Source organism: Notechis scutatus, chromosome 2 (assembly GCF_049901735.1).
Source record: "Notechis scutatus isolate UNSWTSFEM ecotype Mainland chromosome 2, rNotScu1.2, whole genome shotgun sequence".
NCBI lineage: Eukaryota > Metazoa > Chordata > Lepidosauria > Squamata > Elapidae > Notechis > Notechis scutatus.
Window position 1 is genome coordinate 249,423,416 of NC_142010.1, and position 23,505 is coordinate 249,446,920.

At 41.2% G+C, this 23,505-nt stretch overlaps 1 protein-coding gene across 5 annotated transcripts in view; it reads left to right on the forward strand.

Moving 5' to 3' along the window:
- The first annotated feature begins 8,122 nt into the window (after positions 1 to 8,122).
- The window catches only part of NPR3 (natriuretic peptide receptor 3), an 89,025-nt gene continuing 73,642 nt past the window's right edge, over positions 8,123 to 23,505 (forward strand). For all 5 annotated transcript variants that reach the window (XR_015748263.1, XM_026666383.2, XM_087958536.1 and 2 more), the window contains exon 1: positions 8,123 to 10,833. Coding sequence is in view for 4 of the 5 variants with exons in the window: in XM_026666383.2 (XP_026522168.1) it covers positions 10,095 to 10,833 (739 nt within the window). In the remaining variant the exon portion in view is untranslated. The remainder of the gene's footprint in view (positions 10,834 to 23,505) is intronic.

Genomic DNA, 23,505 nt, shown 5'->3' on the forward strand with positions numbered 1-23,505 from the left:
TTCCAGAAGAACTTTTATTTCTTTCAAAATAAAATCCCCCTTTCTATTTTGATTATGGCTGTTTTGCTTTGGAACATATATGTGTTCCTGAGTAGAGGGAAATACAGTTAGGTATATCTTCTGTAAAAAAAGAGGGAATAATAGTTGCTCTTCCTCTTGGCCTTCACTTTCCTCAGCCTGTAGATGGAGCTCCATTTCAGCAAATTCTTACTTTCTTTGACATGAAAAGTAAATTTAACATCCCTTGTCATATGAAAGAATGCTATACATTCCAGGAATAAAAGGACTGGACCTCATCACTTTGAAGCCAACGTCTGCATTCCTCTCAGTTTTAAAAGATCTGGACGACACTCAATGAGCACTAGAGTAAATGTAAAGTATGTATAAAATCAGGATGCATAAAATACATCGATGTGGTGGTTAAGGCATCAGGCTACAAAGTGGGAGGGTGGGAGTTCTAATCCTTCCTTGTGCACAAAGCCAGCTGGGTAGACTTGGGCCAATCTTTCTCTTTCTCTGTCCAAGAAAGGAGGTGATCAATTCAAGGTGGTGAACATATTGATCAGTGGTGGGATTCATTTTTTTTTACTACCAGTTCTGTGGGCGTGGCTTGGTGGGAGTGGCAGGGGAAGGAGACTGTAAAATCTCCAGTCAGAGGTGGGATTGGCCGGTTCTCCGAACTACTCAAAATTTCCACTACCAGTTCTCCAGAGGTGGTCAGAACCTGCTGAATACCACCTTTAATATAGATACTCCTGCCTTCTTCCCCACCCCAACAACAACCCTGTGAGTTGGTTTGGGATGAGAAAAAATGAATGGGCCCAAAGCCAGTCAGCTGGCTTTCATGCCTAAGGCGAGACTCGAACTCATACCCTCTTGTGTTCTAGGCCAGTCACTGCAACAAACTGGTTCTCTAATGATTTCACACTGATTTATTGGTGGATTGACTGACTGATCAGATGCATACACTACCCAGCTCACTGTCTAAATACAGGGGTGGGATTCTTTCGGTTTGGGCGAACCCCTACCTCCGAAGATCAGCTGGGAGCGAACTGATTTGCTCTGACGATCATGTGGGCCTGCCCGCCTGCTCGTGCGCTGTCCTGATGTTTATCATCCCAGCTGATCAGCACGGAGGAGTGGATTGCCGCTCCTCAGCTGTGTTACTCCCACAAAGTAACATAGCAGGTAAGAATTTTTGCATTGCTGTTCACGTGTGTGCAGCGAAAAGCGTGATCACCGAACCAGTTGTTAAACCTGTAGCATCCCACCCCTGTCTAAACATATCAGCAAATGTGAAAGCTGCTAAATGCAGGAGATTGAACAAAAGAAGACGATGTATATGGATTTAATTTGCATCTTCTGCCTTGGAATTCAAGATGGTTCAGCTTAGAAGCATCGTCAGTAAGTCAATGTCATTTCCGTCTGATTTCACTTTCCGTGCCTGTTTCTCCTTCTATGTGCCTTTTTGTTCATGAGTGATTGATTATGTGCCATTGCATCATTTTTATCTTCTATTGACCACAAAGATATTATCCATAATGACTGTTCCCAATCGGACCTTTTAGGTCTCTCAACAGTGCAGCCATGGTCACTGTAACTGAATCCATCCACTTTGTTCTTGGTCATCAACTTATTTACTAAGCCTGTATTACTATTATTCCTCTACTACTAGATTATAATAACACTTCCTTGTACCTATCTCTTCCCACTTATGACTATAACCGTGTTGCTTGTTATCTTTACAATTTATATTGTTTTATTTGTTTCCTAGTATGATTTGATTGCTTATTAGTAACCTATGACTATCAGTAAGTGTTGTATCTTATATGATTCTTGATGAATGAATTTTTTTCCTTTATGTACACAGAGTATATGCACCAAAGACAAATTCATTGTGTGTCCAATCACACTTGGCCAATAAAGAATTCTATTCTATTCTATTCTATTCTATTCTATTCTATTCTATTCTATTCTATTCTATTCTATTCATCTCCTTCCTTCCACTTTTCCCAGCATTACAGCATTCTCTAGACAGCTAGGGTTGTTGCTGTTTTGGGGGGTTTTTTTTGCATAATGTGTCAAAATATCATAATTTGAGCCTGGTCATTTGTGCCTTGAGTGAGCACTCTGAATTGATTCATTTGATGATAGCAATAGCGCTTAGACTTATATACCGCTTCACAGTGCTTTACAGCCCCCTCTAAGTGGTTTACAAAGTCAGCATATTGCTCTCAACAATCTGGGTCCTCGATGATCCATTTTTGTACATGCTTTCCTCCATTTATGTCATGCTGTGCACACATCACTTTGGTCCCTACTTTTTCTGTGGTAACATTTTGCGTTGTAAACCCCACTGCAGAATTCTAACAAATGCATATTTTGGCATGGATGCAGATTTTTGGTTAGGGTTAAGATTGGATATCCAGGAAGACTGACATCAGCAAATGTTTAGAAAATTTCAGATTAGACAAATTTCAAATTAGACAGGGTGCCCGTGCTGTCTCATCCTGTGGCTGAATTTCTCATCCATTCCAAGTACAAATAACATTCCTTGATAATTTCTCATCTAGCCACTGAGTAGATTCTGAGATGCTTGATGTAAGTGAGCTTGCCATATTGGATCCATTGCTGATGACAAAAGGGCCCCATTCAATCAAATTAACACAAAAATGGAGAATATGGGTTATCCTTGACTTACAAGCATTCATTTAGCATCTGAATCTGCAACAGCATGGGGGGAAAAGTTACTTTTAACCAATATTCTCCCTTAACAGCAGCTTCAGCATTCCCACAGCTAAAGGTAAAGGTTCCCCTCGCTCATATGTGCTAGTCGTTTCCGCCTCTAGAGGGCGGTGTTCATCTCTGTTACAAAACTGATGAGGCAGCGCTGTCCGAAGACTTCTCCGTGGTCATGTGGCTGGCATGACTAAATGCCAAAGGTGCACGGAACGCTGTTCCCACCAAAGTGATCCCTATTTTTCTACTTCCATTTTTACATGTTTTCGAACTGCTAGGTTGGCAGAAGATGGGACAAGTAACGGGAGCTCACTCTGTTACGTAGTGCTAGGGATTCAAACCTCCTAACTGCTGAACTTTCTGATTGACAAACTCAGCGTCTTAGCCACTGAGCCACCACGTCCCACAGCTACATTATCAAAATTTGGACGACACTTTGCAACCAGCATGTATTTCCAACCGTTGCCATGCCCCATGGTTAATGATTGTCATTGGAGACCTTTCCAGCCAGCTCCCAACAAGCAAAATCAATGAGAAAAGCAAGACTCACTAAACGAACTTATAATTCACTGAACAACTACAGTGATTTGCTTAACGACTGTGACAAAAGAAAGGTTGAAAAATTAGATGTGACTCCCTTATCAACAGCCTTCCTTAGGTTGGGAACTGAAATTCTAGTTCCAATTGTAGCCATAAGTTGAAGACTTAACTGTGGTTGGTGGTATAAACACTCAATTTGATACAGCGTTCAGCACCAAATGCAGCAATTCCTAGAATATTGATGGGTTGAGCAGCGTACAAATGAAATAAAGATGTTAAATAAATAAGTCACATATCCACAAGTGAAGACTTGCATACTTGAGGCTTCAATCTTTTGAATCATCTTCATTGTTATTAATGCAGTAAAAGAGAGAATGCAAATTAACATCTGGGGATAATTTGTATTACAAACAAAAGCAAGAATGCATTCCAGACAAATTGCTCCCACCCGCCTTTGATAAGTAAGAGAAAGCTAATACAGTTATATTTCCCTTTGCCTTGGAATATTTCAGAGTTATGTGAAAAATGAAAAACAAAACCCGAAACAAAACAGCCATACAGACACATCTAAATAAAATTATTTTAAGTAGCTAAACAAGCAGTCTGGCCCTAGTTATCTAAAATCTGTCTGAAGTTACATAGGTATATGAGATAACACGAGAATGAGTAAGTAGTATTTGATAGGTAATGTCTTCCCCTTGATATACATTCAACGGTATGTGCCAAGAAAACCAAGATGGCAGCTATGATCATGTGATTGAAGGCTCCTCTACTTTTTCATATATATTTTTTTCTCTCTCTACTAAAATAATAAGGCAATTACATTCTGGTTTCTTTCCTTCCATAAGTGGCATTCACAAGTCCTTGTTCCTATATATTCGCAATACTGTAAGGATATTACTGTACTAACTGGTTTTTTAAAAAAATAACCTTTCGTGTTACTGAAAAAATTGACTGCTTTGATACATAAGGGATAGGAAAAAAATTGTCAGATGTGGTTTCCTTCCAGTTCTCTTTTTGTTCATTTCATCCCATTTTGAATGTTTTCTAAAAGTTCTTGAAGAAGATGGCTTTGTAACATGCCTGTTTTGGTCCTAACCTGCACATTTTTGCAAACACTTTTCCATAATTCACATTGGAGAAACCAGTTTAGTAAATTGTTCCTGGGGTTTTTGACCATTTTTGCCACAGATGTTAACTGAGTCATTGCAGTGGTTAAATGAAACATGATGTTGTTAAGCGAATACAGCTTCCCCTTCCCATTGACTTTGCTTGTTGGAAGCCTGCTGGGAAGCTATGCATAAGGCACTTTTTTTAGTACCAATATTACTTCGAACAGTTGCTAAACAACTGGTTGTAAGTCAAGGACTACCTGTACATCTATGATTGCTTGATGTATTTAACATGAAAGGATGAATTAAATTGAACTTCAGTACTGCATACTTTAACTGGTCTTTAGGAAAATAGGGCAAGTTTTTAACATTAGACAGCATTCTCATTCTCATTCTCATCCCAGTTAAACTGAAGTTTCTGGTTTGCAATTTTTTTCAGAGCATGTATGTACTACATGCTGCTTTAATCATAGAAAGTAACAGGAAGGATCTCACATTGAAAAGCTTGTCACAAAGATCTAGAGTGGTCATTGCTGGCCAAGTTATAGACTAACATTTCACTGATTCATACAATCAACCATCTACTGATTCATTCATGCTGAAGTGGCCTTAATTGCTCTGAAATAAGCTCAAGTAATAACATTTTAATGTGATGTTTAGACTGTCAAATATGCATTCATATGGAAGTAGAAACTTTAGTTTTAATTTAGACTGAAACACTGTCATTCTTTCAAGTCCACTTTGAAGTGAAGTTTTATTTCCAAATAATTAGATCAAGTTGCCCAAGAAATTTGTCTTTAGTTTTATAATTCTGTGTTTTGAGGTTGAGAAACACTGCTATGATTCACAATATCTGGTTATGAAAACCAAATGTATAACTGAATCCTAGCAATTGAATGAAGAGGCTATCTTGAAGTGGGAAAACAGCACCCTTTCCAAAAATTGTTTTTCTATTCAAAACTGCCCCTTCAAACTGCTTTTCTCATAAGATTCCCAACAGTATGAATTACTGATCTGGTCATTCACTTATAATTTTCAGCCGGGCATAAGATGACAAGAAGCATTCATATTTCTAAACCATCACTTGATATTTGAAACTCTAGTACAGGGGTGTCAAATTGGCATCCCGTGGGCCAGATGCATCACATGTAGGCCACGCCCACCCCAGCTCCATGAAGGGGGGAAATGTAGCAAAACATCACGTGATAGCAACGTGATGCCACAAGTTTGATACACGTGCTCTAGTAGAATTCCACTAGAATTCACACGTCACATTCACTTGTAACATGGTTTGCTAGGTTGTACCTTATTCAATAAATGCTGAACAAACTGCTGTTTATTGAATATCTACATTTGGCTTGGTAAATATAGACCCTCAAAATGCACCCCCAAAATATGGTCACATTATTTATGATTATGTTTATTTACAGATAGTCCCTGACTTTGATTCAGAAGAAGCTTCTTGGATGAGAAGTGAAATGTCTTCAAGGAAAAACAAGAATGTCCAGTTGCCTTTTGAAAAAACACCTTTGGGATTAAGCTGGTCTTAATGCTTCAGCCAAGTTATAGGACACCATATTATCCTATTTTTGAAATGTTCACATTTTCATTTGCAGAGCATTATCTCTTACAGAACTTTGTCAGGCACAAATGTTTTTAAATTCTGTGAGAGGCAGGCCCAATGGGCAAACTGTCCTACCAGTACAATCCTAGATTACTTTATTCAGTTTCAGTGATCTTAGTCATAACTAAATCTGTAGTCTACTGTGATCACAAAGTGAAACGAATTATTCTGAATTAAGGCAATGAAAAATCTTGGAAAGTTGTTCCACTTTGAGGAAAGCGTGAACACCTCATCCTTTTTCCAAAAGGCAACTGGACTTTCTTGGTATTTTTCTTTGAAAATGGTTAGTTTCTCATCCAAGAAGCTTCTTCAGTTCTGAATGAGAAGTGAAACATTTTCAAAGAAAAATCCAGGAACGTCCAGGTGCCTTTGGGGGAAAAAACAGCATCTTTGGGGTGTTCCACTGAGAATAGACCCTTTCTAAGATTGAACCAAAATATGGGTACTACTTTGCTTTGCTCTGCTTCTCAGCCCCTTTTCAACACAGCTTCTTTGGCTGTAGTCACCGAACTTTGATGAACAAGCATGGTGGGAGGTTCCATCTGTCTTTTCCAGTCCTATAATTTCTTGATTTACTTTCTCTACCATGCTGTCTCCAAGAAGATGTGTTTTGAGTTTAGTAAGTATGATGGAATGTACTCTGGATTCCTAGGAGAGAGGGGCTTTATTTCAATCCAGAGGACCAAGAGACAGCAAAGTTTAGATTGTTTGGTTGGGAGAAAAAGAGTTAAGGTAGCCTCTTCTTAGCAATTCTCAGAATATATCTCTGCAAATGGAAGTAGTTGTTTTACTTTGGTAAGATTTCTCTCTATCGGTGAGGAACAATAAAGGAAAGTAATTCTACATGTCTTGGTTTTGGGGGCCTGACAGCAAGAGATTAAAAAGAGACAAGAAACCCCAATGCAACATGAATGGCTTCGTTGGTGCAAATTGTGAGGTCTCTTTGCTTGACATCTCTTCAACACGAATCCCTTCATTAACACAACCTGGGCATGCCTTGTAAAAGTCTACTCTGAAGTCTGTCCATCTTCTCCATTGATTCGCATCAGGGTTGGATACAGATATAATGCATTAATATACAACTAATGATGCAGTTCCATGTGGAATCTATTGAACAAGGGTTCAAAATGTTCCAAATGTGGAACAGCCTATCTGATTCTTTGTACCTTTATCTGAAACTCATAATATCATGGGAATTCCGTTTCATGTTGTTTTGAATGTTTTATGATTGGCTTGTTCTTTTTTTTAAACACCACCACCCAGCTATAAAAACTTAGAAAAGCACATTAGCCAATAAAACAGGCAAAAGATTTATTTCTACTTCCATTAACTGGAACTAGTTAAGGCAGAAGACGGATGAGAAAGAATAAAAGCACACGTTCAAAGACAATGTCATCTAAAATACTGTTTCCTGCTAGAATATGAGTTGATTGCTGCATTTAAAAATCTGTTACAAGGTTGTATTCATGGATTGTAATTTAATATATTTATCCATTGTTTTGTGTGCATCTCACTTTCTGCCTGAATTACCTTATATGGTTCTACAGTACTTAATTAGTTTGTAAGGCACATAACTGCTCAAAAACTTCTCTCTTAAAACCCACATTGATATGGATTAGGGCTGCTGTTCCAAGATGTATCCTGGAAACGAAGGCTATTAATGTATTTTGCATGTGGTTTGAATGATACTTTTGTTTCCTGCTTCTATTTTCTTGCTTTGTCCTTAACAAATATAATGTACAACATTTGTTACACATCTGTGCTTATAGATTTTAGGTCGTGCATGATATGGTGTGATTTATTTATTTAATTATATTTTTAAAAGTGAGTGTAGTGAAGATTTTCACAAGTTTGTAGCCTCTACCCACAGTGTAGATCAACGTGCATATTTCTGTACATTGTCTAAAAATCCAAGTCCATGCATTGTGATTCTTTATAACAACAATTATTTCATTTTTCAAGGTTTTTGTAGTCCTCTAAGATAGAAGGAATTTTAGAAGCAGTGCTACAGTCTAGTCCCTTGATTTATGAACCACAATGGAGATCAGAATTTCTATTAAGCAAGGTGTTAAGTGAGTTGGCCTGATTTTACTATTTTTTTTGCTCAGGTTGTACACAAACCACTGCAGTTGCTAAGTGAATCATGCAGTTTTTAAGTGAATCTGGCTTCCCCCATTGACTTTCTTTGTTGGCTGGGAAGGTTGCAAGTGGCAACCCCAGGATGCTGCAATACAAGCGCCTGAATTTTGATCAAGAGATAGTGGGAATGCTGCAACTGCCACAACTTACTTTTTCAGTGATGTAACTTCGAAACAGTCTCTAAACGAATGGTTGTAAATGGAAGACTACCTGGTATTGAAAAGTATCTCAAAAGGCCATTCTGACTGGTGCAGGAACTTTCAGACCCAACCCCTGAAGACTTCCAGAAACGGGAAATATATCTTTTTATAAGGCAAGGGGTTCCCCTTAGACTTAGACTAACTTTATTGTCACTTTGAATGTAATCGGCATACATTAAAACGACATTTTGTTGCAAAGTGTCTCCATCTCCAATCTACACTATACAACCATGACAGAATAAATAAATAAATGCAAAATTATGCATATTATATGACACAGAGAAACAACACAGTCTAGTTTGGATGTATATACAGACATGCGAGAAAAACGAATCTTGCAAGTTTACCAGATGGATGACATAGGGAACAAAGCTGTTACAGAATCTGGTAGTCTGGCTAGAAAGTGGTTATACTTCGAAACTGGTTGACAGCTCTCTCACTACTGCCTTACTATATTTGACTGCTACAACCAAAGCCTTTCTGTCTTTCTCAACCTGTAGCTTCACCTCTCTTAGGAAGTGTCTTGTTCTTTGATCTCTACTTCCCTTCTGCAATTTTGCTCTAAGAGCCTATTCCACTGCTAGAATGGGTAGAGTTTTATATTCCTTGTCTGTTATTTTTAATCCCAAGCTGTTTATCAAGTTTCTCCCTCAAATGTTTTAACGCTTTAATCCGCCCAGAGCGCTTTGATTCTGCACGATGCAAAAGCAGATTCTCTATCGGAGAGATTCCTCGTCGCTCGCAAGGGATCCGACTCCCCGTTTGGCCCAAGGCCCAGCACCTTGCCTTGTTTCCCAGGCAGGACGCTCAGGATTAGAACAGACTAGAATAGAGCTGGAAGGGGCCTAGGAGGTCTTCTAGTCCAGCCCCCTGCTCAAGCAGGATCGCGGCCTGGATTTGGACTCCTCACCCCACTCCACGGGAGGATTAAGAGCGCCAGTGTCCGTCCGTCCCCCCGTCCCCCCCCAAGCAGGGCCGCGCAATGCCTGGCCGTCGGAGTTCGGCGCCTGGATCCCCCGACTCCCCTCCAGCCTCACAAGAACAAAAGCGGCGGAAAAACCCGAGGGCACAAAGGCAGCGTGTGAACGCGGGGCGGGGAGGAGCCAAGAAGGAGGGGGGGGGGAGGGCGCGGCCAGCCAAGCCAAGGGACGTTTGGGAATGGCTCCTCCCCAGCCGCCCTCCCCCGAAGCGCAAACCCGGCCTCGCCGCGCCGCGTGTGTGGCGACCGGGCGCGCGGGCTGCAGCCGCAGTATTTAAACAGAGGCTATGAGGCCGGGAGCGGCAAGGACGGTCGACCCAGCTCGCTCGGGAGGCAGAGAGATTGGGGAGGCGGGTGGGGACGGCAGCGGAGGGGAAGAGGAGGAGGAGGAAGGCGAAGAAGAAGAGGTGGGCTAAGAAGTGGAGGAGGATGCTGGTGCCTCCGTTGGTTCTGATACCCCTACGGTTACATGGAGGACGGGGCGCGGGAAAGTTGTAGTGGGGCTGCAGACCGTCCCTTCCCAAAGGCGCGAAGCAAATCCACCATCCCCTATTCCTGACTAGCACCAAGAGGCGAGAGGGAGCAGGCGCCCCTTCCGAGCCAGGAGCCCTCCAAACTTTTCCACCTCGTTCGCTCGCTCCTCGTTCGCGTTCTGAAGCGACCGTTGCGCTTGGCGCGCCTCAGGCTCTCGGCCGCTTAATTAAAAAAAGAAAGAAAGAAAGAAAGAAAAGAGAAATTAACGCCCGCTCCGCCTTGCCACCATGCCTTCTTCCTTTCTCTTCCTCAGCTGCTGCTTCTGCAGCCTGGCAGCTTGGCTGCTCTTGGCCGCCCCCGCCCCCGGCAGCGGCGCTCCGGGCGCGGAGAAGGAGGCGGCGGCGGCGGCGGCCGAGGAAGAGACCGCGCTCCGGGTGCTGGTGCTGCTGCCCAAGGACGACGCCTACCTGTTCTCGCTGGCGCGGGTCAGGCCGGCCATCGAGTACGCGGTGCGGAGCCTGGAGGCGAACGGCTCCCTCCTGCCGGCGGGCTACAAGTTCCGCCTTTTCTACAGCGACTCGGATTGCGGCAACCGAGCGCTCTTCAGCCTGGTGGATATGATCACCTTGAAGCGGGAGTGGCCCGACCTGCTGCTGGGGCCGGTGTGCGACTACGCCGCCGCGCCGATAGCCCGGCTGGCTTCGCATTGGAACGTGCCCATGATCTCGGCCGGCGCGCTGGCCGCGGGCTTCAGCCCCAAGACGGGCGAGTACTCGCACCTGACCCGGGTGTCTCCGGGCTACGCCAAGATGGGCGAGATGTTCCTGGCGCTCTTCCGCCACCACAAGTGGAGCCGCGTCCTACTGGTTTACCACGAGGACAAGGAGCAGCACAGCTGCTTCTTCGCCGCCGAGGGGGTCCACCTGGTCTTCCGCGAGGCCGGCTTGCACCCGGACGACTTCGCCTTCGAAGAGAGCGGCAAGTACGCGGACGACGTGGTGCGCGCCATCCAGGGCGGCGAGAGAGGTGAGGGCGCGCGGGGTGAGGGGCGGCTGTGTGTGTGTGTCGTTCCCAGCTGGATCGCTCGCAGAGCTTTGCGCCCCGTGTCCGGTTTCTTAGCGGGGCTTATGGGCTGCAAAACGGGGCGTCCGGTGAAACAGCGCGCAATCCAGGACGGGAGGGATCCCGGGGCCACAGTCCCACAGCTCCACGCCGGATCCGTCGGTGAGGAGCGTGTGGATGGGGCTTGAATCAAGGATCGGCGCGCGATGAATCACATGGCTTTGATCCGAATGAGCTCGGGAACCTGCCGTCCTCTCGATGGTTTCAGACCAGAACTCCCGTTCTTGATACACGCCAAATGTTTTCGGAGTTGTAGTCCAAAATATCTGGAGAGCATCGGGTTGCCTGCGGTTCATCTCCATTTTAAGCTTCGTGCTAAATTCATCCTGGGAGGGTGCCACCTCTAGCCGTATTTGCAGAGCTGGTTGCAAATATTTACTCAGAAGTAACTCGGACCGAGTTCAGTAGGTCAGACTTATTCCCAGGTAAGAGGACCCATAGCAATTGCAGCTTCTGCTGCCTCTGACCCGTCCTTGCAAATTCTCTATGGGGTAAGTCCTGTTCCTGCTGGAAGGAAGGAAGGAATTACGAATTACAGAAGGCTGAAATATGAACAGAGATGCATCTTGAAACAGATTCAAAGATCTCATTCAAATACACCTGGGAACTCATGGGATTCTCCTTTATCCTTCATCTGTCACTCTCTAGGGGTGCTAGGTATGAAAAAAAAAGTTTGCTTATTAGACTTAAACATAATATGGTGTATTAATTTGCGATGTCTGTTTCAAAAAGAAAGAAAATGGAATTTATGACAAAAACAGGTAGCTGCTTTTTTTCATATAAAGGTGTCTTGGTACCCAACTAAGGAGAAAACATCTAGTCAGTAGGAACATTGGTACAAAACAGGAACCCTAAAACTTCTACTATAGCAATATGCATATTATGAGAGAAGGAGCATAGCATGACCAGTTACATCTTTCTCCCAAACAAGGCACTTTCCATTGAATTCTCATTCACTGAATTCACATTAATGCTGTCCCGTGCATGGCTCAACGGGGTTCTCGATAGCTTGATGCCATATAGCATATCAGATGATAGTATGATGCCATATAATACCACAAAGTATGACAGACTGTAGTAGATTTGTCCTATTACATCAAGTCCTGTGTATCAGCCCATTAAGTGTTCCTATTGGGTTGTGCATATAAAATCACTAATATGAATTCAGTGGAAAGTGCTTTGCTTGGGAAAAAGATGTAACTTGTGCACTGTAGCAACTTTGCAATTGTTATCAAGTGGAATAGTTATTCAAAAAAGGCCAGAGAGTGTCAGCATGTCAAAATTTGTACTTGATATTAGTATTTGATTTACATATTTATTTTCCATTTACATTCAATTTAATGTGTGTTCTGTTAGAGTAAGTAAAGAACATGAAAAATGTCTTCAAAAGAGTTGTATAATTTGCCATAAATTACCTTGTACTTATAATTTTCAAAATCCCAATCCAGCACATTTTTGTTTTACTTATCTCCTGCATTTAATTTGTTCACGACAGAGATTGGTGGTGATCTTTCATCAATTTCTCAAGATGATTTACGAGAAAATATAAAAAGCAAAAGCATGCTGATTTTCATGCATTGCTGCCATATAGTTGCATCTAGTCCGCCCTGACACTACCCCAAATTAAGGGATTACAGGGTCATAAAATGGAAGGGATTTTTTTGTTACATATCTTTTGTGTTTACATTCTTATAAAATGAAGAGTGATCTCCAATAAGATTGACTATTTATTCACTTGCTTGAAATTAAGGGTGCAGGTAGATTATAATATTTATTCATTTATTTAAAAAAAAATAACTGTTTCTGTATGTTGCTCCAATCATATAACTCTGATCCATACAAAGTTGGAATCTGTTATTATTTTTCTGGTTTATACTTTTTATAAAGTGCCTGCATATATAGGTACAATTGGTACAATTCTAACTACAAATTAAGAAGCTCAAAAACACCAATCGATGGCGATCTCAGTAAATAGTTTCAAGAAGCCAATTCTTAAGAAGCCAAGTTTAATTTTATCTTTGTAAGGAGGAAGGAAATAGTACTTTTGAGATATTGTAAGGAATTGCAATAGGATAATATACACATGCAAGTTGCTGTAAATTACTGTGTAGATGTGTGTTAACTCCTCCATATACTTTTTCCTTTATAATGCATTTCCTAATGTTTCTGTAGCTTGGGAAATAATAGAATTGGAAATATTTGGAGCTGATCATTTAGAAAAGTGCTCTGGGGTTTATGTTAGCTTCATGTTAAACTATTACCTATGAACTGTGCTTCTCCATGACTACTATGAGTTTGATTGCACATAAGCAATGTGCAAATGGATAATTGAGAATCCTAATTTAGGGAGTTCCACTCTGAATAAAGTGCATTCATCATTCATTTGACTGAATTCTTATTATGAATAATGTTAGGAAAACTGGTATATTTCTAATCCATTTTATAACGGATTCTGTTCATTTGTATCATTGCTGTTTTATTCGTTCATTAAACATGAGCATGCATGTTTGTTTATAGTTCTGCTTAATAGCATCTAGATTGTATGAAACAAGTGGTTAAACATAAACAATTGCTATGAATTTCCACCTACAACAGAGATGGGGTAAGCCTATCACTGTCTGTAAGCTCAAATGAAACCCAGTCATTTCAGATAAAAATCAGCTCCTGCCTTTCTTTCCAAATTTTATTCATATCTATGGTATGCACTTGCTTTAGAAGTGCATAGTTTTCCCCCTTGTGATTGCTTTGTTACACAAGTGGAACCCAGAAATGTTTGCACATTTACAAGAAGTGCACTTAGATTATGATCTTTAAGCTCCTTTGCTCCCTGGTTTAAAACACAAGTGGTTGTTTGCAGATCCATATAGCTACATTAGCAATTTCCTAGAGATTAAATTAACCCCTATGAAACAACAAGACAGTAAAGCCGTCTATCTCGCCAAGAAGAAACCACAAAGTCCCAAGCAGAATCTTACTTTAAAAAAAAAATACTCCAGATGATCAGATAAGTCTGAGTTAACTTCAAAGTTATGTTCCTTTCCTTCCTATGTTACCACCTCAGAATTCCTGTTCCTCCCTTTGCTGTCTTCTCCTGTTTCCATTTACTGTTTATATTTGTCAATGAAGAAATGAGCAGGATTTCCCTCCATTTCTTCCTGTGCTTCCCTTGGCTGTCTTCCCCCAAAGTTTAGCTCATTGTCTTGTTATTTACCTGCGTGGATGTCTTATCCAATCTGTTGCCATTCAGATGTGTTGGAGGACATCTCACCTGTAGCAGGGCTATGAACTGTGGATCATGATGATGCACAAGGATACCTTCTGGAAATTGTATTATTATTTGCTTCAAATATTTCTTTCACAATATCAGTCTTTATTTTTCTCGCCCTGCCTCCGTTTTTCCTGTTTTTAATTCAAAATAGGAAGTTGTTCTCTGGTAGGAGAACAAAAGTCATGGATGACTTTTGGACTCCTTTAGTTCAGTAGGACTAATAAGTAAGGAAGTCCGTGTGTTACAATAAATGGCGGGTTCTGCTGGATTGTTCGTGGCATGGACTTGTCAACCAATTGCCTGAAATAATAACCAGAACAGCCCTATTATTTTGTTGCAGCTGAAAACAAGGAGTAATTTGGGTTCACCTAAAGACTCAAGACATTTACTGAGGCATAAACAACCAATGAAGTGGACTGTAGTTCACAAAAACTTGTGCTGTAATAAATATGTTATTCTTTAAGCTCCCCGGGAGTCCTTGTGGTATTTATGAAATGTGGATCAAGTCACAAGGGTTGAATTCATAGCTGTCCTGATAAATACACAGTTGCCCTTAAAGAGATCCTACTCAGGAAATATGTTAAGCATTGCAGAGTAGGAGCCCATATCTGTAAAAGGAATATCCCAAACACAGGAATATAAGAAAGTTGCAGTAGTAGCTGACATATACCTTATGCCAGTGATGGCTAACCAGGGGTGGGATTCTACAGGTTCGTACCTATTTGCTAGAACCAGTTGTTAACATTCTAAGCAGTTCAGAGAACCAGTTGTTAGAAGAAATTACTGGCCTAATCCTGTAAGGAAGGCAGGAAGGAAACATTCTGGTGTTGCTTACAGAAACTGCCTCTCCATTAACCCTTATTACATTCTTAGCAAGACTAGACTTCCTGTCTCAGGAACGTCTCTGGAGTTTTTTTTTCCTTCCTTTACTGGTACTTTGCTTGTGTGGAGTGACCATTCAAAGTTACAATGGCACTGAAAAAATGACTTAATGACCGTTTTTCACACTTACAACTGTTGCAGCATCCCCACAGTCATGAGAGGCCAGGCGAAGAGATGCGTGCCTCAATGTGAGTGATGTTGAGTTGGCCACACCCAGCCAGTCACATGACCACCAAGCCACGCCCACCACCTAAGCCATGCCTACAGAACCGGTTATTAAAAAATTTGAATCCCACCTCTGGTTACAACTGAAAAAAGGTAGACAAAATAGACCAAGAAAAGCTTTGACTCTTCATGCTTAAGTGTCTGGATAATTTTTTTTCATTTCTGCGAAGTTTGAAGCTCAGACCATGGAATAATTGGACCACGCTTGTAAACTTTTGCAAATATGACAGCTCTTGGCAGAATCAATTGTTGCCACTGTGTGGGTTCCTCCAGAGGAAGATCTAGGTGTTCAAATGACATCTGAATTTATCATAGAATCATAAAATTAAAACTGATCTCAAACATAACCTTTGTCCAATTTCTGTTTGGGGTCAGATCTGCTAAAGCATTTTTGTTAGCCAGTGTCTTTGAACACCTCCAAGGAAGAGGAACACAGCCGCTAATGAGGCAACCAGTTCTTGCCATGAGAAAATTTCCCCTGATGGCTGTATGGAATGCCTGTAATCTCAACTCATTGGTTTTGCCTGGCTTTAATGTCACTTGTATGACATTCCTTTAGATATCTGAATACTATTACTATACTGCCGCCACCACCCGTCTTCTCTTTTGCAGGTTAAACATACCTATATAGTTCCTTCCATTGTTCCTTATAGCAGGGGTCCCCAATCCCCAGTCCAATGGGCCGCAGCCCGTTCAGAACCGTGGCATGGAAGTGGTGGGTAAGCACACACATGCACAAAGCTGCATTTGCAAAAGCAACATGTGCACAAAACTATCCCCCTCTCCTCCCCCCCCCACCCGCTGCCGTCTCTGCTGGTCCACCGAGCCAGAAAGATTGGAGACTGCTGCCTTATAGCACTTAGACTTATATACGGCTTTACAGTGCTTTACAGCCCTCTCTAAGTGGTTTTTACAGAATCAGCATATTGTCCCCAACAATCTAGGTCCTCATTTTACCTACCTCGGAAGGATGGAAGGCTGAGTCAACCTTGAGCCAGTGAGATTCTAATTACCAAATTTCAGGCAGTCAATAGTCAGCAAAAGTGGCCTGCACTATAGCACTCTAACCACTGCGCCCCCCCACCCCCAGGCTTATAGGACTTGGTTTCCACTCTCTTTATTATCTTGATGGTTCCTCTCTGAACTTGGTTTGATTTGTTGATGCCCTTTTAAAGCTGCAATGCCCAGAAGGACTGATCAAGGTAGAGGAGAGTAAGACGATTACTGCCCAATGTGTTTTGATTTTATGCTCCTGCTCCTGCATCTTAAGTCTGCACTTGCCTGTTCAACTATATCCCATGGTTCAAATTGTGATGTACAGAACACAACACCCAGACCTCTTTCACACATATTATTGCTAAACCAGGTCTCCTCCATCCTACTTGGTTGTTTCATTTTTTTTCTCCCCAGTTTCAAGACTTCATATTTTTCCCTGTTAAATTTTAACCTGTTCATTTTGACCTTGTGTTCAAGTCTATCTGGTGGGGTTTTTTTAATCTTCTCTTTCTCTTCTAAAACATTAGCCATTCTTCCTAAGTGATCTGCAAATCTGGTGAAAATCCCCACAACTCCTCCATCCAGGTTCACTGCAACTTTATAGCCCTTGGAACAGAGTACTTTGATACTCCACTTGGGGCTATTCTGATCTTGGTGGACTGTTTGATGGAGTACTCAGTTGGTGTGATCAGTCACATAGGAGTCCATCTAATAGTTGGATCATATAGTCCATATTTTGCCATTTTATTAATGAGAATATTCACATGATGATGATGATGATGTTACCCATTCAGTTGTGTTCAACTATTGCAGATTCCATAGGCCAGATCTCTTCACATCTTCCAATCTTGCACTTTTTTGAGTTGTTCTATGCTCTGGCTGATGTCAGTTTTGATGGTGTCCAGCCACCATGTTCTTTGCTGGCTTTTCCTTTTACCACTAACTCGTCCAAAAATAATTGCTCCCTCCAGTGAATTCTCCCTCACAACATGGCCAAAATAAGCGAGATGCAGTTTTTTGCCTTCCGGGTGACATGTCTGGTGGATATTCACAACATTTTATCACATGGTTTCTGAGATCCACTATGTTGAGAGCATGTCCTAAGACAGTAACTTGTTCAAAAAAGGAGATAAGGGGTAATCTGGCATGCCTTGTTGATGACAATCCCGGGCCGGTTTTATAAATAGCCATTTTACCAAGTGCTCACAAATATGCAGTTTAATAAACTGCTGGAGGACTTTAGACATCATACTGACAGGCCTATCATTTCCTGGGTCCTCCTCCTTCCCTTTTCTGCAGGCAGGGACAATAGTCTTCTGGGACCTCATCAGTTCTCCAGAAGTTCTCAGAGATTACAGTTAGTAGTTTTGCAATCGTCTCAAATAGTTTCGTTGATACCCTAAGATATAATTCTTCTGGCCCTAGAGACTTGACTTAGTTGAAGTTAGCAAAATATTCTTTTGCCCACCACTTTTGTAAATAGCATAAAGATAAATACAGATAATACAGTGCCCACCAATTAAAGCAGGTATTTTTAATGTGAGCAGTTAATTATTCTTGGTTTTTTTTATCATCTGAATCAAATACAGCAGTGATTAAGGTTGATGCTGAGGAAACCTCATTCCCAGCACCTCTTTACTTAAAAGTATACAGGTAGTCCTCACCGTACGATCACAATTTAGCCCCAAATTTATATTGCTAAGTGAGAAATTTGTAAAGTGAGTTTTGCCCCATTTTTTATGACTATTCTTGCCACGTTTGTTAAGTGAATCACTGCAGTTGCTAAATTAGTAACACGGTTGTTGAGTGAACCTGGATTCCCCGTTGACTTGGGTTGTCCGAAGGTTGCAAAAGGGGATCACATGATCCCAGGACACGACAACCATTGTAAATGTGAGTCAGGTTGTCAGGCATCTGAATGTAAACCATGTGACTACGGGGATGCTACAATAGTCATAAGTGTGAAAAATGGCCATGTTACTTTTTTTCAGTGCCATTATACTGAATGGTGACCAAGCAAGCTGTTGTAATTTGAGGACTACCTGTATTGTACATTGTATATGCCTGTAGTTCAGGATGGGAGAGAGGATTTGATGGTGAACATGTGTCAGTTTGACAGGGGAATCTCTGGGTGCAATTCAAGGTGCTAGTTATCACTTTCAAAGCCCTACATGGCATAGGGCTAGATTATTTGTGGAACCATCTTTGCATGAGGATATCTGCCTGTCCCATTAGACCAGGGGTGTCCAACCTTGGCAACTTTAAGACTTGTGGACTTCAACTCCCAGAATTCCTCAGCCAGCAAAGCTGGCTGAGGAATTCTGGGAGTTGAAGTCCACAAGTCTTAAAGTTGCCAAGGTTGGACACCCTGCATTAGACAGATAAGTAAAAACTCTCCAGTTCCTTCTCTTAAGTGTTGCCATTTTGAAGGACCTAGGAAGTGTATTTTTTCTGTTAAAAAGACCTATGAAATATTATTCCCCTTAGAGACTCAGAAAGCCTCTACCCTTTTAACTTTCTGAAAAGCGCTTAAGAGCTGGCTTTTTTATTTATTTGTACCCGACCTTTTAGGGACGCAGTGGCTCAGTGGTTAAGATGCTGAGCTTGTCGATCGAAAGATCGGCAGTTCAGCGGTTTGAATCCCTAGCGCCATGTAACAGAGTGAGCTCCCATTACTTGTCCCAGCTCCTGCCAACCTAGCAGTTCGAAAGCATGTAAAAAATGCAAGTAGAAAAATAGGGGCCTCCTTTGGTGGGAAGGTAACAACGTTACATGCACCTTTGGCGTTTACTCATGCCAGCCACATGATCACGGAGACGTCTTCGGACAGCGCTGGCTCTTCGGCTTTGAAACGAAGATGAGTACCGCCCTCTAGAGTCGGGAACAACTACCGCATATGTGCAAAGGGAAGCTTTACCTTTTATCCCACCTTTATTATTTTTACAGTGAACAGTATTTTACAGTATTCAACACAACTTTCTCCTATTTCCCTCACAACAACCACCCTATGAGGTGGATTAAGCTAAGAGAGAGTGACTAGCCCAAAGTTTCCCAGCTGGCTTTCATGGCTAAGATGGGATTTGAACTCATGGCTTCTTTCTTTCTAGCCTAGGGTCTTAACCACTAAGCCAAACTGGTTCTCCTTCCCACAAGCATTGGGCTAACTGGAGTTGGAAGCGAGTGTTGTGGTCTGCATTGGGGAAGTTTGGTTGTGGCACTGGGTTTTTCTGTTTTCTTGTATTGTTTATACATATTGTTTTATCCTTTGGCTGTAAGCCCCCTAGAGTTTGGTTTTAAGATAGGCGGCTATAAAATGCTGTAAATAAATAAATTTGCAAACTGGAAGTTGCAGGGAGATAGTTAATTTCCTTTGCTCACATTGATGTTGCTGCCTCTCTTACCAGAGCTTACAAAATATTTCCTTGGCGTGAAGAGAAATGTAGGCATAGACAAGAAGATACAGAATTGTAATAAACCATGACCTCAGAACCACTCTGTATCTCTCTATGCACGTAGATAACGAAATGGAGATTTCCCATTATGGGTAGACCTCTAGTTAGGACCACAATTGAGCCCAACATTCATGTTGCTAAGTGAAACACTTGTTTCCCCCCATTTTGCAACCTTTCTTACCACAGCTGTTAAGTGAATCATTATAGTTGTTAAATTAGTAACCCAGTTGTTAAGTGAATCTGGTTTCCTCACTGACTTTGCTTGTCTGAAGGTCACAAAAGTGATCACATGACCCCAGGACACTGCAACTGTCATAAATACGAAGCGTCTGAATTTTGATCACATGACCCTGGAGAATGCTGCAAGGGTTGTAAGTGTGAAAACTGGTTCATAAGTCACTTTTTTCAGTGTCGTCGTAACTTTGAGTGGTCACTAAATGAACTGTTGTAAATCAAGGTCTACCTGTATAATCTTCAATTCCATCCCAAGATATTGTAGTATATTAAGTAGAATAATCTGGGGAAAGTGGGTTTTTTTATTGCTGTTTTTCAAAGTAAGGACAGCTTCTTCTTGACCTAAACCATTCCTTTGGTTGATCTACTTTCACATTTCTTAGGAATCAGCCTCCTTTTTAAGGGATTTTGGTTCTAGGAATGTTAAAACTCTAGGCGCCTACCCAAAAGGAAATGTTGGAGGGACAGCAAAAAAATCTGATGCTTAACCTTTCATTCTTTTATAATGATGTTGTGCAGGGTAAGCGTCTGAGTGATGCTTCCTTTTGGCCCTTCTAAATAGGGATTTTCTCCCCTCCCTGTCAGTCTGCAAGATCCCACAAAGTATTAATAAATAACAAAAGCATTTTGAGGAAACTTGAGTGGTGACATGGTGCACATTTAGGAAAACAAACCAGCAAGAGAGGGGACAAACAGCATTTTACTGCTTCATATATACCAAAATAAAATATGTGCACTTAAGGTTAATGACAACATCTGCAAATCAAGTTGCAGGTGCTGATAGCAGATCTGTTAGGTTAAGCAAGCATCTGCCTTGCTTAATACTTCTTTTATATATTTCTTTTACAGTACTGCCCCAATCAAAATGGGTCATTGGATGGGGTACAGCAAAACAAAAACACAACATGAAAACAAGATACAAATGAACCAATAAACTAGGGGTGTCAAAATTCATTTTCATTGAGGGCCACATCAGGGTTGTGTTTGGCCTCGGGGAGGCACGGCCATGGTGGGCATGCCAGCTCAACATCACTTGTGTCAGGGGCACCAGTAGTGGCCCGAGCGCTCTGCCAGCGGAAACGTGCTCCTGAGCTCCATTTTCAACTGTGACGGCCTCCTGCAACCCTCTGTCAGCGGAAACAGACTTCAGGAGGGCTGCCCACGGCCCTCACGAGCTCCATTTTTACTGGCAGAAGCACCGTGGGCTGATCCTTCACTTTTTCCAGGGCGGCACCATGGGCCAGATCTAAGCACCCCATGGGCCGGATCTGGCCCCCGGGCCTTGAGTTTGACACCCTTGCAATAAACCATCTGGTTAACCAGGATTTCTGTTAATGACCAGGCCAGATGGACAGAATTGGGTTCAGCAAGCCATTGCCCAATTTATCCTGGTGCTGAACATCAGAGGGCTCCCAAAGGAATAGCCATCACTTTCAGATCATGCCTCTTAGCGCCCAATGCAGCAATTTCAAAATTAGGGTCTTTCTGGCTTGGTGGCATTGTTTTATGAAGGATTTAGCCACTGCTTTTGTACCAGCTGTAGCTTCCATGTTGCCTCCAGTGGCATTCCTATATCTAGGACACTTGCTCTACTCTAGTCCAACTAGATATGACTCTTATTGTCAGGTAGGATCATAAATTGCTGCACCAGCAAAGTCAGAGAAAGCCTTTCCTTGCTGTTGCTTCTACTTGTTGCTTAAACAAGTGAGAGTCCAGGAGAATTCCAAGTCACTAATTCACTATTTTACTATTCATAGTAACTATGGAGACTAATATTAATAGATCTTTTTGATGTTTGTTGACAACAAGCAACTTCATATTGGCTTCATATTTATTCTGGGGTTGTTTTGCCTCAGCAAGATTCTCACAGCTTCAGACTCAGCAGATCCTTCAGACTAGTAGGCTGTTCAATCTAAATGTTATCAAAATCCTCATCTTTATAACAGATAAATTGTCATGCAGTTAACCATGTTAAAGCCAAGCAATTGGGAGTCATTGAGCTGACAAGTCCCCAAAGTTTTTACTCAGGAGAAAACAAGTTCTAACAACCTATTTGGAGATCTAGTTCATTTTTTCCCCAAAACCTACTTTTCCTTTGGCAATACCTTTAATCGTGGATATGAAAACTGAACAAAGCAGATTATAGTAGCATTGATGTCTATATATCAAGGAGGTCCTAGATTGCAATATATTAAAATCTTAAAATAAAATACCTGCTTAACTCTTTTTTTCTTTTTGACTTCCTCGAAAAAGAAATACAGTAATAGGAAAATATTCCCTCTCCTATTGCAAAACAACAACAACATACGACCTTGAGTTTAAACATTACTCAGGAAGTCTCAGCAATATGCAGCAATGGTGATAGCATTTGTTCATAAATTGTCTGGGTAAATAGATATCTAGACATCCAAATAAAGAGTTTTTAGAGATGATCTGCCAGTGATCTTGATATGGGTAACTATTTCAAACCTATCTTGGAGGTACATAGAAAAGGAGCTGCTAAAGAATTATTATCTAGGAAGACTTGTGTATGAATAAATGGAAACATCATCTAAAGAAAATGAAAATATTCTTTGAGGCAATATTATAACGCATGAAAATACGTGTTGAACAAATAATGGCTGGCTTCACACTCTCCTTTAAAAATTGTTCCCAAGTACCCAGTTGGCGAGTATGGCCAAAAATGTTTTTGTCCACTTTAAGGCTAAGTAAATTTCTGGGAATAGATTATGACAGTTTGAATCTGTTTTGAATCTGTCAGTTTAAAGTCTATTTTTTTAGAGCTAGGAAGAGGAATCATTTTCTGTGTTCCTTAAAACTGATGTAGTCTGATACCAGCAACATTTATATGGATTTTTTTCAGTCCATTATCTTTAACTCTTTTAATAAATTGGAAGTGCAAATTTCATGCTTTGAACACCTTACCCGAGCTTTGAATCTTCTTCCTCCTTTGTTTTTATTTCTGTCACATTTTGTCAAGTTTTGGAGAACTTGAAAGATCATGCATTATTTGTGTTCCTTTGGTTTACCCTAATATAGATTTATATATTGTTAGATTTACAATGTATTCTACCTTTTGTTTATAAATTCAAGGCAGCATATATAATATTCCTATTCATTGTTTACCACAATAATCTTATAAATTACTCTGAGAGAAGAGAAGGGAGCTGGTCCAAGTCATCAATAAGCTTTCATGATTAAAGACCGTTTAGAAACCTGGGTCACCCCAGTGTCAAATCTATTAGTTTCATCATTACACTGGATTTTAAGATATACATCATCAAGCAATTGTGCACTTAAAGATTAAATTGGAAAAGAGAAATTCTGAAAGAAGGCAATGGAAGAGCATTTCTGTACAGATATCAAAACAATCTACATGCTGTGACAGGAATCAAGCTGAATTTCACAAAGTTGACCTTTCTAATAAAATTATTTATTATTATTTAGTTATTGTTGTACCTTATTGTTTTTCCTTTCCCCCACACCTCACCTTTCATCTCCCAAGATCTTGATTATTTC